The sequence below is a fragment of the Mycotypha africana genome, assembly GCF_025528875.1.
Source record: "Mycotypha africana strain NRRL 2978 chromosome Unknown BDF20scaffold_11, whole genome shotgun sequence".
NCBI classification, from domain to species: Eukaryota; Fungi; Mucoromycota; class Mucoromycetes; order Mucorales; family Mycotyphaceae; genus Mycotypha; species Mycotypha africana.
Window position 1 is genome coordinate 606,387 of NW_026515735.1, and position 11,986 is coordinate 618,372.

The 11,986-nt window shown below is 37.6% G+C and overlaps 3 protein-coding genes across 3 annotated transcripts; all 3 read right to left on the bottom strand.

The window, feature by feature from the left end:
• Position 1: 1 nt before the first annotated feature.
• Positions 2 to 2,128, bottom strand: BDF20DRAFT_916484 (uncharacterized protein; the record flags this gene model as incomplete). The annotated part of the gene is made up of 4 exons (XM_053084460.1): positions 2 to 121; positions 193 to 271; positions 355 to 1,786; positions 1,864 to 2,128. 4 exons carry the CDS (start codon positions 2,126 to 2,128, stop codon positions 2 to 4), a joined length of 1,896 nt encoding a protein of 631 aa, XP_052932313.1.
• Positions 2,129 to 2,787: 659 nt separating this feature from the next.
• BDF20DRAFT_916485 (velvet factor-domain-containing protein) lies at positions 2,788 to 4,525 on the bottom strand (the record flags this gene model as incomplete). The annotated part of the gene is made up of 7 exons (XM_053084461.1): positions 2,788 to 3,185; positions 3,273 to 3,685; positions 3,749 to 4,051; positions 4,127 to 4,178; positions 4,244 to 4,270; positions 4,334 to 4,398; positions 4,461 to 4,525. The coding sequence occupies 7 exons, from the start codon at positions 4,523 to 4,525 to the stop codon at positions 2,788 to 2,790; spliced, it is 1,323 nt and encodes a 440-aa protein (XP_052932314.1).
• A 1,716-nt stretch (positions 4,526 to 6,241) lies between these two features.
• Positions 6,242 to 11,075, bottom strand: BDF20DRAFT_893218 (ras guanine nucleotide exchange factor domain-containing protein). Its single transcript, XM_053082336.1, has 5 exons — positions 10,610 to 11,075; positions 8,199 to 10,533; positions 7,936 to 8,101; positions 6,835 to 7,830; positions 6,242 to 6,748 (listed from the first exon to the last, which is right to left on the bottom strand). Exons 1-5 carry the CDS (start codon positions 10,796 to 10,798, stop codon positions 6,694 to 6,696), a joined length of 3,741 nt encoding a protein of 1,246 aa, XP_052932315.1. The 5' UTR covers positions 10,799 to 11,075; the 3' UTR covers positions 6,242 to 6,693.
• Positions 11,076 to 11,986: the final 911 nt, after the last annotated feature.

Genomic DNA, 11,986 nt, shown 5'->3' on the forward strand with positions numbered 1-11,986 from the left:
TCTATCGTCTCAAACGTAAAAAGAATGCATTTTTGCTGTATACACTGTCTGCTGGATAGTATTTGTCGTAAAAGTTAACAATGAATTCTTCAGGTTTAAATCCAAATTTTTGGTACAAAATCTATAATCAATTACACAATGTAAGTTTCATCTTCCAATGATCATCTAGAATCATGTGTAGTATAAACGTACCATAGCATTGTTATTGGCAGACACATGAAGAGTGATATCTTTACTAATGGCTGTCTGAAATAAGTGGTACAGCATGAATCTATTGAGTAAAGACAAAAACCAAGCATAAATCAGTTAAAAATGCTTCGATCAAAGACATGGTTTTCATAAAAAGAACTTTACTGCCCAATATTAGCGTTTCGCCATCCTGAATCAACTGCAAAATAGGTAATATATGCTTCAGGCGTCATAAAAGCACATCCAATGACATGCCGTTTGTATAAAGCCACAATACTAAATTCAGGAAACAACAACGACTCAGACGCATCGATACCTTCCCAAAAAGAGCGGCACAACAGTGAATTCACTTGAACCAAATGCTCCTTTTGAAAATATACATAATCAATACTATCACCCGCGACGAGACCTGAAGGTTCTGCTTCACCCTTCTTCACCGGTTTTCCATTGCAAGCTTTAATTTGACCCAACAATAGCATTCGTTTCGGCTTTGTTTCGAAATCACGTCGTATAAATGGCCGCAATTTTCGACCGTTCCACGATGATAGCCAAGGTTCATCACGAGTGATGGTATGGCGTTGTCTAATGGAACCATAAAGACGTGATGCAAAAGAGGAAGCATAGGGTGTGAAAGAGATCTTATCCAGTAATTGTTGCTGATCATCATGATGGTCTACTTCAGCATGCTGATTGAAGGCGGGCTGAATAACTGTTTTTGTAGATATGGGCTCTAAAATATGATTTTGCATTCGTAACAAAGAAAGCATGTGGTGATCTATATCGAATAATTTGATGCCCACGCTTCGTTTCAAGCGACGAACCGCGAGTTTACGTTTGTATCGACGAGCAGCTGGTGTTAATCTCTTCGTCGAATGTTCGAGTTTTTGCAGCAATAGCCATTCTTCTTTTGACGTGAGGGTTTTATTGCTATTTACATTGACCGAAGGCTGGGCAGATTGGTTATCACGTAGTGTGGGTTTTAAGGTATCAGTGTTAACTGCTGGTATCTGGTTTTTTTTAGATTCTTGAGGGGTATCGATGGGCGAAGAGGCTGCTGGTGAGGATGTCTGCATGTCAGACAGAGTTTCGCGTGACTCGTCGACAGTTGTAATTTTGTTTGTACTTTCGAGATTAGGAACCACAGTTGACGTGGACGCTATGCGTGAACCCTTCTTTAAAGACGCTTTCGCTGTATCAGACGCCTGTTGCTCTTTCGAGGCTGGTGCTGCTTGCCTTGTTATTTGCACATCCACTATTTTTGACTCAGCATCATTTGGTTTTGAAGGCTTTTGCTTTTCTACAATTTCTTTTGAGGTATCCTCGTCGGATAGAAGCTCATCAGCAGAGGATAGTTCCGATAAAGAACTCATATCGAATGCATCCAAATCATCATCCTCTGTATCGTTGCTGTACTTTTTATGTCTCTTTACACTTCGTGTCTTTATTGCTTTGCCATCTTCCTTTGCTTCTTTTGTTGCTGGCGCAGGTGACGGCCTCGATCTTTTCAAAGACTTTCTCACTATGGGTTTCCGGGTTCCTACCATTTTTGACTTCTTTTCACCTGTTGGAGGGGCTATTTCATGCAAGGTCCACCAAGCTTTTGGTTGAAGAAATACCAATCAGTTTCATGGTTTTGTATACTCAGGATGAAGAAAATATGCTACAGTGACATACCACTCTGGTGAAATTTCTCAATACCAGACAGAAAGATAGTACTATGAGTTGATAAAACGCTAGCAATTGTATTATTCCAAGTGATCGATCTTTGCTTTCCAGGTGTGAAATATTCCCAGTAATCATCAATAAATGCACAAACATCATCTTTCCACCTGAAATAAAAATGCTCCCTTCTGTCCTTCTTAGGTTTTCTCTCATTGTCGATCTGTGCATTTTTTATCAAGTTATAAATAGTAAGGTGAACAATGGTGACCCAACTCATTGCTTTTCTTTCAAACGTTTCTTCTCCTCCATTACAGACAGAACAACAAAAAGTGCCAAATATGTCTCCAAATAACAAAGGTTTGACCATACAAGTCAAACAATCTTAACCGAAAAAAAAGAAACATATCAGTTTCGATGCACAAATCGATTCCAATGGTGCTGCGTTCAGTTAATTACCGCGATGAAAAAACTGTTTACAACTATCACAGCGGATCATGGGCTGATCGCTACAAATAGAAATTCGGAATTAGTTGCTAATCGTTATGAGTATAAGGTGTTGTTGTAAAAAACGCTTTTACTCCTTCTTGTCTTTTCCACAATAGCAGTATTTGCCTTCAAGGTTTGTATTGTGTTCTTTGTCCCAATTCAAACCTTGCAGCTATTTGTCAAGAATGTTAGTTTTGAGAATCTTCTTTGATCAGCTTAGTTTATTGTGAAAAATTACATTGTATGGAAATTTTTTCTTCATTCTAGATAATGAAAGAAGTTATAAAAAAGCAAAAATGGGTGAAGCAAGCAAGGTGGAATAAAAGCAATAAATAAAAAAGAAAATGGAGGTAAGAAGCCGATTGAATTAAGAGAAAGTGTAATAAGTATTGAAGTATTCTAGCAAATTTTTTTTGTTTTTTTTTTTTTTAAGAAAAAAAAAACGAAGGGCTAATATTCTCGCTGATATTGTTGCTGTTGCTGTTGCAACTGTTGCTGTCGTTGAATAGTCGCAGGCAAGTGCGGAAGGGCTGGTGTTCTAGTTGACAGAGTTAAAGCGTTTTGTTGATAAGATGATGAGGAGGGCGCCGCCGAAGAAGATATAGGCGGTAAAGAGGATAAGGATGAAGAGGGTGAATAGTTTGAATAAGAATAGAGTAAGTGATTGTTTGATGATTGATGGTGACTAGTATTCGGTGTATTGAAAGCAACTTTAGCGTGAGAAGATGGAGCAGATGGTGTGCTTGTTGGTATAGACGATGGGTAAGGTTGTTGTGTTGGTTGTGATGTTTGTGGTTGTTGTGGCGGTGGCGGTTGCACTAATTGTGCAACTTGCGAATGTCGTCGATCTTATTAAAAAGAAAAGAATTAAAACATTTATCAGTATTCCGAGATAACATTCCCATAGTACTAATTAATCAAGAAAAGTCACTCACCCGTAATCATGGGTTTACTGTCATTGATACCCATGCTTCTAGGCTCAGGTTGAGGATGATAAAATCGTTGTGTTTGCTGATGTGTATTAGCTGCTGCCCATATTTGCTGTTGCTGTTGTGGTCTAGGATTGTAATTGATGTACTTGGCTGGGTTAGGTAACACATCCAACCTGATTTGTGTTGAAGCTGCTGCTGCTGAGGGAGCAGTTGGTGTAGTGGGAATTGAATTATCGTCAATTACTGTCTTGGGTCTTTTCCCTGTTGCATCCGGATCGTTCAAATAGTTGTCTTCTGAATCTGCTGTGATTCTGTTCAGTTTTCTTCTTTGCCGCAGTTCCTTTCGAATTCGAATCTTTAAACCTTGGTCTGCAAATGATCTCGATAAAAAGGTCGATTCTTCCATACCAGGAAATCTACATTTCATAACAGTAATTAGCATAATCGATCAATTTAAAACTGCAACAGATTCATTTTACTTTTTTGCAGAATATACGAAAAACTTGTTTGAGATGATTGATCTGCAATGAAAAACGTCTTTGCCGATGATCTCGAACAAGCTCAACTTCAATCTATAACTTCCTTCCATTCTCACTGAAAGATCTGGAAATACAAAGAAACCAGCATCCGTATTATCGATATCTTTCAGGTGGTATAAGGAAGAAACGACTGAACCCGTGGTACTTCGTGTTTTACCGTCTTTTAAAAGATGCAATTCTTCATCCAAATCAGCGGCCATTAACGAAGCATACATAAAATAATATGGATTTTGCAAATACGTACTGAAATAAAAAAGGAATAAGAAACAGTTACTAGACATGCAAATTGTATTAATATCCCTTTTTGAGTTGACCTACTTTCTCTCGGAAGGAGGTAACTTATTGTCAATTACTTTTAACTGGACAATAGCTAGATATTCAAACAGTCATTAGCGAATGGATATCAGATGGGTAGTAGTAATTAGTAGTTATTACGTGGTGGGTCAATCGGCCTTCTGTCGGCTGCATTAAGAGGTATTCATTAGAAAATATTCAAGGTGATATTCATGTTTATAAAGGCTTTACCTTTTTCACCGACACCACACATGCGCGATTGCTTTGGCTGCTGTCTCAAAGTCAGTTGGTATTCACTAAGACAAAAACAGCAGAATGAGTTCTGGTAATCGTACTGCGAAATCTGTCAGCAATTTACATTTCATGTCGATTTTGTCTTCTCTGCTTAACGCTAGCAAAATGATATGAAACAGTTTCGTCCATGTACGCATCAAATAGACGTTGTAAAAAAGCACTCTGGGAAGAAAGTGGAAACAAGGACTTCAAAAAATGAAAAAAGAGGGGCAAAATCTTTTCCCTGTTGGTTTTTTTTTTTTTTTTTTTTGAAAATCAGATTTCTGTTTTCAAATAAAACACACTAGACAGAAAGGATAGAACGCAGTGCATCCGTATACGAGCCAATCAGAATTGTTACCGCAACGTCTTCCTCAATATATATTTTTTCGAATTTATCTGGGTGCTTGAAGTTGTAACTGCAGTTTTTTACAAAGTGGTCTCTGTCAGTCTATTAGCCTTCCTTTTTATCACCTTTTTTGAAGCAGAAATTTGAAAAGTAAGGAGCTTTTCTGTTTCGAAACATGGTGTTCCTTTGTAGGTAAAGTTGGCAGAATGATGGACATGTAGTTCGCTTTTAAGCTTTGGATGTAACCTACCAAATATATACCACCTTACCGAACCTCAATAATAAGGTGTCTGTGTTACGTATTTCTTTCATTAAATTATTCCGACTTTACGAAAGAGCTTGCTACAATTGATGAGGTTGATATCATTGGTACTGTACGCTATCAAATCTTCAAAAGGAAGTTGATATTAAATATGGCAGGGAATGTTCTCTTTTTCCATGCCTATGAGTGAAGCTTAAACTGTCAATTTAAATGCCAATACAGTTTATTCCGGTCCAAAGGATTAAACCAATTTTTCCAAAGGTACAGACTAAAGACTTATAGGTACAGTCCGATGTGATATCTGCTTTTTTAGAGGTTCGAGCCGGAAATTGGCAAAATAAGACAAGGAACTTTATAAATGGAGTGTTATTCATTGTATTAGGTTAAAGTATTTCTGCGAAGATTTCTATGGTCAAAGAGGTAAAATCTTATCGCAACTACTTAAATTTTAAGTAGAGCGAACGAAGATGTAGGCTCATTTAGTAGGAGAAGTTATTCAGGTTAAAGTAAAGGTAGAAGTATTATTAATCGGGCATAAACGAATGACCTGTTCTCGAAGGATCATCAGGGAATTAAAGAGAGCTTTTATTCAAAATTCTATGGATATAATCTGGTAGCTCCATGTAATATGTATAAGTTTGGGCCAAGAAAGTTAGAAAAGATCCTGAGTGGAATACTTACGAAAAATAAACCAACAAGACAAACACCAAAAAAAGGTCAATATCAAGAGGAACATAAAGAGCGGGTTTATACCATTTTTTGACGAATAGTTCTTGCCTGAGTGTCTTATACACTGTTGTACTCACCCAGAAGCTTTGAAGGTTCTAGCTTGAAAAAGAAACTATAATTAGAAAGTTTCGAGTATAACATAAGTAATGAAAAAGTTATTTGTCATCGGCCACACGTAACCGGAGTACTTAGATTATTGAAAGACGTAAAGAGTTGAAACTTGTTCAAAAGCTGGTATGCACTATATGAAATTTTGAATGTTCATTAATCAAAGTGCATTTGACACTGATAGGACACCACTTAAAGCAAGATACCCTATAATTATCACAACACCTTCACCAAAACAGTTAGTCTTACTATTCTTGGTGCAATCAGTATGCTTAAAGTAGTCAAACTGGAAATCTGCGTGCAGAGTCGATATAAGTGGGTTACTTTTCTAGCTCTTGTCATCTTAATTATTCTACAAAGACAAGTAACGGTTGAATTGAAAGCACTGTTAGCAAAGTATTGAATCGTGACAAATAGTCTTGTTTATTTTTATGAAAGTTCTAATACTAGTCAGCTGAACAATTACGCAGCTTCGCCTGTTTAGCAAATCAAGACATATAATGCTATATATGTATTTATACAAGCTTTTACCACAAAATGCTCGAATCTTAAATTAGGCCTTGAAGTAGGCCTTGAAGTGGCTGAATATCTCGTGTAAAAGTCTGCCATTAACCGACAACCATAACATTTTATTATAACTACCACCAATTTGATTTTTCTGCCAAACAATTCATTTTCTGTAGCCGACAATATCCATCAGCCGGACTGTATCATGCAAAATTACACTCAACGTTTAGAAGTTTATTCATGGATCATCCCTAACAAATGTTGATCGCGCTAATTGACGATCGTTCACAGACCATGTGACCATTTTGATATATTCTCCTAAGTGCATTGACAATAGTCATTTTTCCTTTTGTTAGTCCGGGTTTAATGGAGTCCTGATTCCTTCAAACGTCTGGCAATAGTGTCCTCACCACGTTCCCTAAAATTCAAAATGACAATAATATATATCAATAAATCAAAAGTAACCTTATAGTAATACTACGAGGAGTGGCAGTGTTCTTTTACCGAGGTTCTAACTTCAGACTGAGATTATAAAGCTCCTCCTCTTCTCTACTCGAATGCAAATGAGTTTTGATAAATTCTTGGATGTCGGGTACAGGTGTAAGCATGTAATGGGTGGACTGATATTGTTGAAGGTCTCTGATCACCTCTGCTGTCTTCATACGTTTTGCAAAATTAATGAGATTGTTAGACTTCTTTAAATAGTTGGAATTGCCGTCTTCAATGAAAGTCAAGTCCTGTAAATAGATACCCAAGAAGGGAATACATGGTGGGTTGATGCGATGAATGATATCGCGATATTCACTAAAATTACGGTTGGCCCCCATCAGTCGTCTTATATTCTGCAAAATCTGCATAGTTCGCGTACTGATCAACTCCCATGTACGCTTAAGCCGACCAATAGAACCGTTATCAAATGCTGATAAGATTGCCATGCATGTATTGTAATTATTAAGAAAACGGCATCGTTCTGCAACAAAAATCCAATGCTTCAACACAGCAGCTCTCTTCTTAACTTCTTCTTTGCTCAAAATTGAATCCGTTACCCATGCCGTTACTTGGTTTGAGTGCTCAATGGACGCTTTGACATTAGCGGCAATATGATGTCCTCCATGCTCTAGCGCTGTTGTATCGGGCTTTCCCCAATTTTTATCCAAGCACTCCACAGGTTTAATTTTACTGTACAGACGAAAATCCATAATAGTCATTTGTCGAGCTAGTTCATGGGGATCCAATTCGAGCAATTTGATACGTTTCATATTTTTAGGAAGGATAGGAACGGGCAAATCACCTGTGCGCACATTCAATTTCATCTTTCGAATTTGGCTCGAGTCCTCAGATAGCATACGCTTCTTGATAAGTTTTGTGAGTTGCTCGGCACCAAACCTCATTGATTCGACAATTACATTATCAGTGAAATGACTGATTTCTGGAAGTATTGAACGATCCTCTTCTTCATTGAAATATGTTTCTAGCCAAGATTTTATAACATTGAATACTCTGTTATGGAGAACCAAGCAAAGTAAAATGTGCAAAGTAATCAGATCGTGCTGTGCTATGTACCCAAAATAGGTGGGTTCACCCAAAGTATTTTTGCATGCTTACCTTAGCCTTACTAGTTTCAACTTTCTCTCTTTCCAAATGTCTACTTCATCCGTAGATAGTCCATCGGGTGGTGCTAATTGATATCTGCTAAATAGCTCATGGAACAATTCTTCAGTAGTACAGAAAGATCGATATGTCAAGAGGAAGGTGGTATTAAACTTAGAATCTAAATTCAAGGGATCAAATAAAGAGCCAATGTTATTTTTCTGTTTCCCTGAGCTAACTATAAACATATTAGAAGCAAGAAAAAATTTTGGTAATACCTAATTGATCATGTTGTGTTAGGTGTTGTACAAGACAATGCAAAGAACCTCCCTTGACATTTCCTTCTGCATTGATGATCATTTCGTTGGGATCGTAATCCGTTTTCAAAAACCAGTGCAATGCTTCATTTAGGTTTGAGCTTGGAGCAGTTGCCGATGTCGGTGTATGGCCGCTTCCTCCACTGCCATTAGTAGCCACCGTGGCTGATGAACCATTGACATGGTTGCTAGGAGTTCCAATGAGGGTATCACGACGACGAGAAATTGGATCTTCAGTACTTGGATACTTATTCGTTATTGTTTTTGCTTGCTGACGGCTATTGGTGCCTGTCATTTCGCTGTGATGGCCGCTACTTGTTTCACTCGGTAAATCGTCGTTACTATCTAATAAAGGGCCGTTGGGATTGCTTACAAGGGAGTTCATTAATAAGTTTAGTCCAATGTCTGATCTTTTAAGATTGTCGATGGATGTATTTTGGCCTTCACGCTCATCTTCTGTTGAAATCGAACCAGCATGGCTATTGCTGGTGATATAGTGTCGTTGGGTAGGTGTTGGTGTATTTCGCGATTCGATAATATTCTGTTCCGTAATATATTGTTCCGTTGCACTAACCATTTTTTGTAGACCTTTATCAATAAGATGTACGTGCTCTTTAATTTGCTCGTAACTTTGTTTTATTTGTTCTTGATTCATAACTGCATTTGTAATTGCTTGAGAAATTATAAATAATGACCCCATTGCCTTATAAATAGGTTGCTTCGATTTGAGTAATGTTTTGTATTTTTCGTGATTATGCGTTGCTTGTGTTGAATGATGGCATGCTTCTTCTGTAGCATTTAAGAAATTGCTCGTCGTATTGCTAAGATTTCGGAACTGAGCAATCAGCAATGGTGCATTTGCTTTTAATTCATTCAAAACAGCCTTAGTACTGTTTTGCTCAAAGGCAGCGCGTATACTTTCCATGTATGAGCTTATAGCTCCACGTACGTTTTCTTCTAATATATGTATCGAGGTTATACTGTCGGATTTGCTCATTTCAGGATACCCTTTATTATGTTTAGATATAGATGGGTGTGAACGCCAAATATTTTCATCCTCATATGTTAACACTGGCTTGCATTCTTTGATAACTATTTGAAGTTCCTGTGCGCATGTCATGAAGTTGCGCACAGCAATAAGTAGTTCCTCCGCATCGGTTTGTAATTTGATAAGAGATTCGGATGTTGGCCAGGCATTTGATGCTACTTTGGTTGATAGTACAAGTTTTGCTAGTGATGCTAATAATGATCGATGTAATGCTCGTAGTTGCCTATTTGATTTTAAATGAAGGGAAGTCTCTTTTTCGATGCAGTCGCTTGCATGTAGTAGAAGGCGAATACGTTGCACAATGGTATTGGTATCTTCAGAAAAATGTTGGCTTTGGTTTTGACGTATGGAATCTTTCAAACGTTGAATGGCTTGTGCAATAGCTGTTGAAAGACCCTGCCAGGTCATCTGCACCTTATCGTCACGGGTGTACATTTGTTGCATATAGTCTGAGATATCGTTTACGTCCGACAAGTCCGTAATATAAAACTTTGCTTGCTTCGGTGAGTAAGGAAAGATATGTTCAGCAGACTCTGCTGTTGTTGTAGGAGAAGTGAGCAAGATTCCCGTATCCGGGTCGATCTTTTCCAACTCCCATGTCGTCTCATCAGTTTTAACGTTACAATAAAAGAATCTCCCTTTCGGTGTAGTTTTTCGAATCCAATTAGGAGGAAGTCTTTCATCATCTACAAATTTATGCTCAAGCTCTTCTTTCAGGGACAATTCTTGCTGAGTATTCCCTTTCCTCAGATCAATTGCCGATAAATTGTCAATATTGCTCGAGTGGAAGTCGCTTTCATTTGTATTTATTCTGTTGAGAGCACGCACAGGGCGTGTAGGCTGATTGATATTTTCGTACATTAACTGAGATGCTGCCATTGTATTAGCACCATTATGGTATAAAGAATTCTCTAAAATGTTATGATTGTCAGCAATAGCCAACGCATTTACATCTCTATCATCCATATATAAATCTGGCGGCATTGAGTATCTCATCTCCTGTGTTAAAGTGTTGTAGTAATATTGTTCTGATCCATCTTCTGTTGTTTGCAAGATCCATGGTGATGATGAAGATGGAGAAGACGGAGGGCTTTCTTGCTGTCGCTGTTGTCTCTGTAGTATATCTGATGCTTGTAGACTTAGCCTTAATTGCCTTTGCATATCTTGATCTGTTACGCGCTGCTGGCTACCCATTGTTCTTTGAAGCTGATGTTTGTGCCTCCACTCCTGTTGGAGGTTCCATATCTGCTGTTGTTTTAACGTAAAAGAAGGGAACTTAGATAAGCTAGACCTTGCTTATCATCATTGTTGCATTGGAACTTACATTGTTTCCAAATGACTCCTCTACATTTTCTTTCAATATTTCTACATAATTGCTGGGAAACCATCCTCGTTTCCCTTCAGACCTGGAAAAGAAAAGAGTTAGGGTCATTGCTTTTTTTTTCCCCCCCTTCTTCTTCTTTTTCTTAAACAAAGCATATGTGTCGCAAATTTTTACCAGCCATCCCACCATCCGGAGTCCAACTGTGCAAGGACTTCAATTATTGCCCCGGCTTTAAACGATAATGAGGAGGGATCATTCGATTCGTATTTATATAATGCTTTCACTCGACATATAAAGTCTCTGGAATTCATAGATGAATCTAGAACAGTTATATCTTACTACTTTTTCTTTTCTGTTTGTACTGCTTAAAATAGTTTTAAGGCGTTAAATTTTGTAAATAAAACTCAAAAATAGATAGTGGTGGTAATAATGGTAAGAAGACCCTTGTTTCCAGATAACAGGCGATGAAGGAAAAGAGGAACAATAAGAAAAAAAAAAAAAAAAAAAAAAAAAAAAAAAGTGAAATAAAAAGCGTAAATTTTATCCTAAATTAGCTTTTTTGTGAAGTGCTTGCACAAAGGCTGTTGTGCTCTGCACGAAGTAAAGCGTGGACTGTAAGTCAACAAGTACAACAAGAAGGTACTAAATCAGAATAACCCCTTTTATGTACTTTCTTTCTTATTATTCAATCCCTACAATATGTTAATCAAGTCTTTAAAACATTTACGGTTATTAACATTAATACCTACCTGCGTTGTTAACCTGCGCAGATTCCCCATCTTAGCAAAATATTTGATGCACTCGTCAGTAAGTATGTAGTTCCGTCCAAAGACCAATTAGAAGTTTGTACGCCAGTGTAAGAAGCAAAAGAAAAAAACATTCTAAACTGTGACACAAAGTCAGCAATTGGACCTATTACTCGTGAGGCACTTTTGCATTCATGATAGACAAATATTTGAGAGGTTGCTTTCATGTTAATTCGCATGAATGTGTCCCTATCCATTGCAACTAAAGATAAGTCCAAAAATAATATAGATATAGACTGTTCTTGGGGTGCATTGCAAATTTTTCTTTAAGTAGAATTATTATATTTATTTCCAGATTAAGGAGAGTTGTAGGTGCAATATCACCTCTCCGTTTCCTTTTTCCGCGATCCCCTTATCGTGATATTCTCACTTCGTCTTAGGAGTAAAACGGTTTTACATGGCATTCATATAGTTCTTAGATAGAGGGAATAGAATATCCATGAGTCTACCCCACTCACGGCAAGATGCAGTAGCAGAACGACGGTTCTTTATTTTCTCTGAATAAAAAATGATATAGATTGTATACAAGGTTAGTTCTAACCGCTTATCGTACCCGTTCCTTCAATGGTAC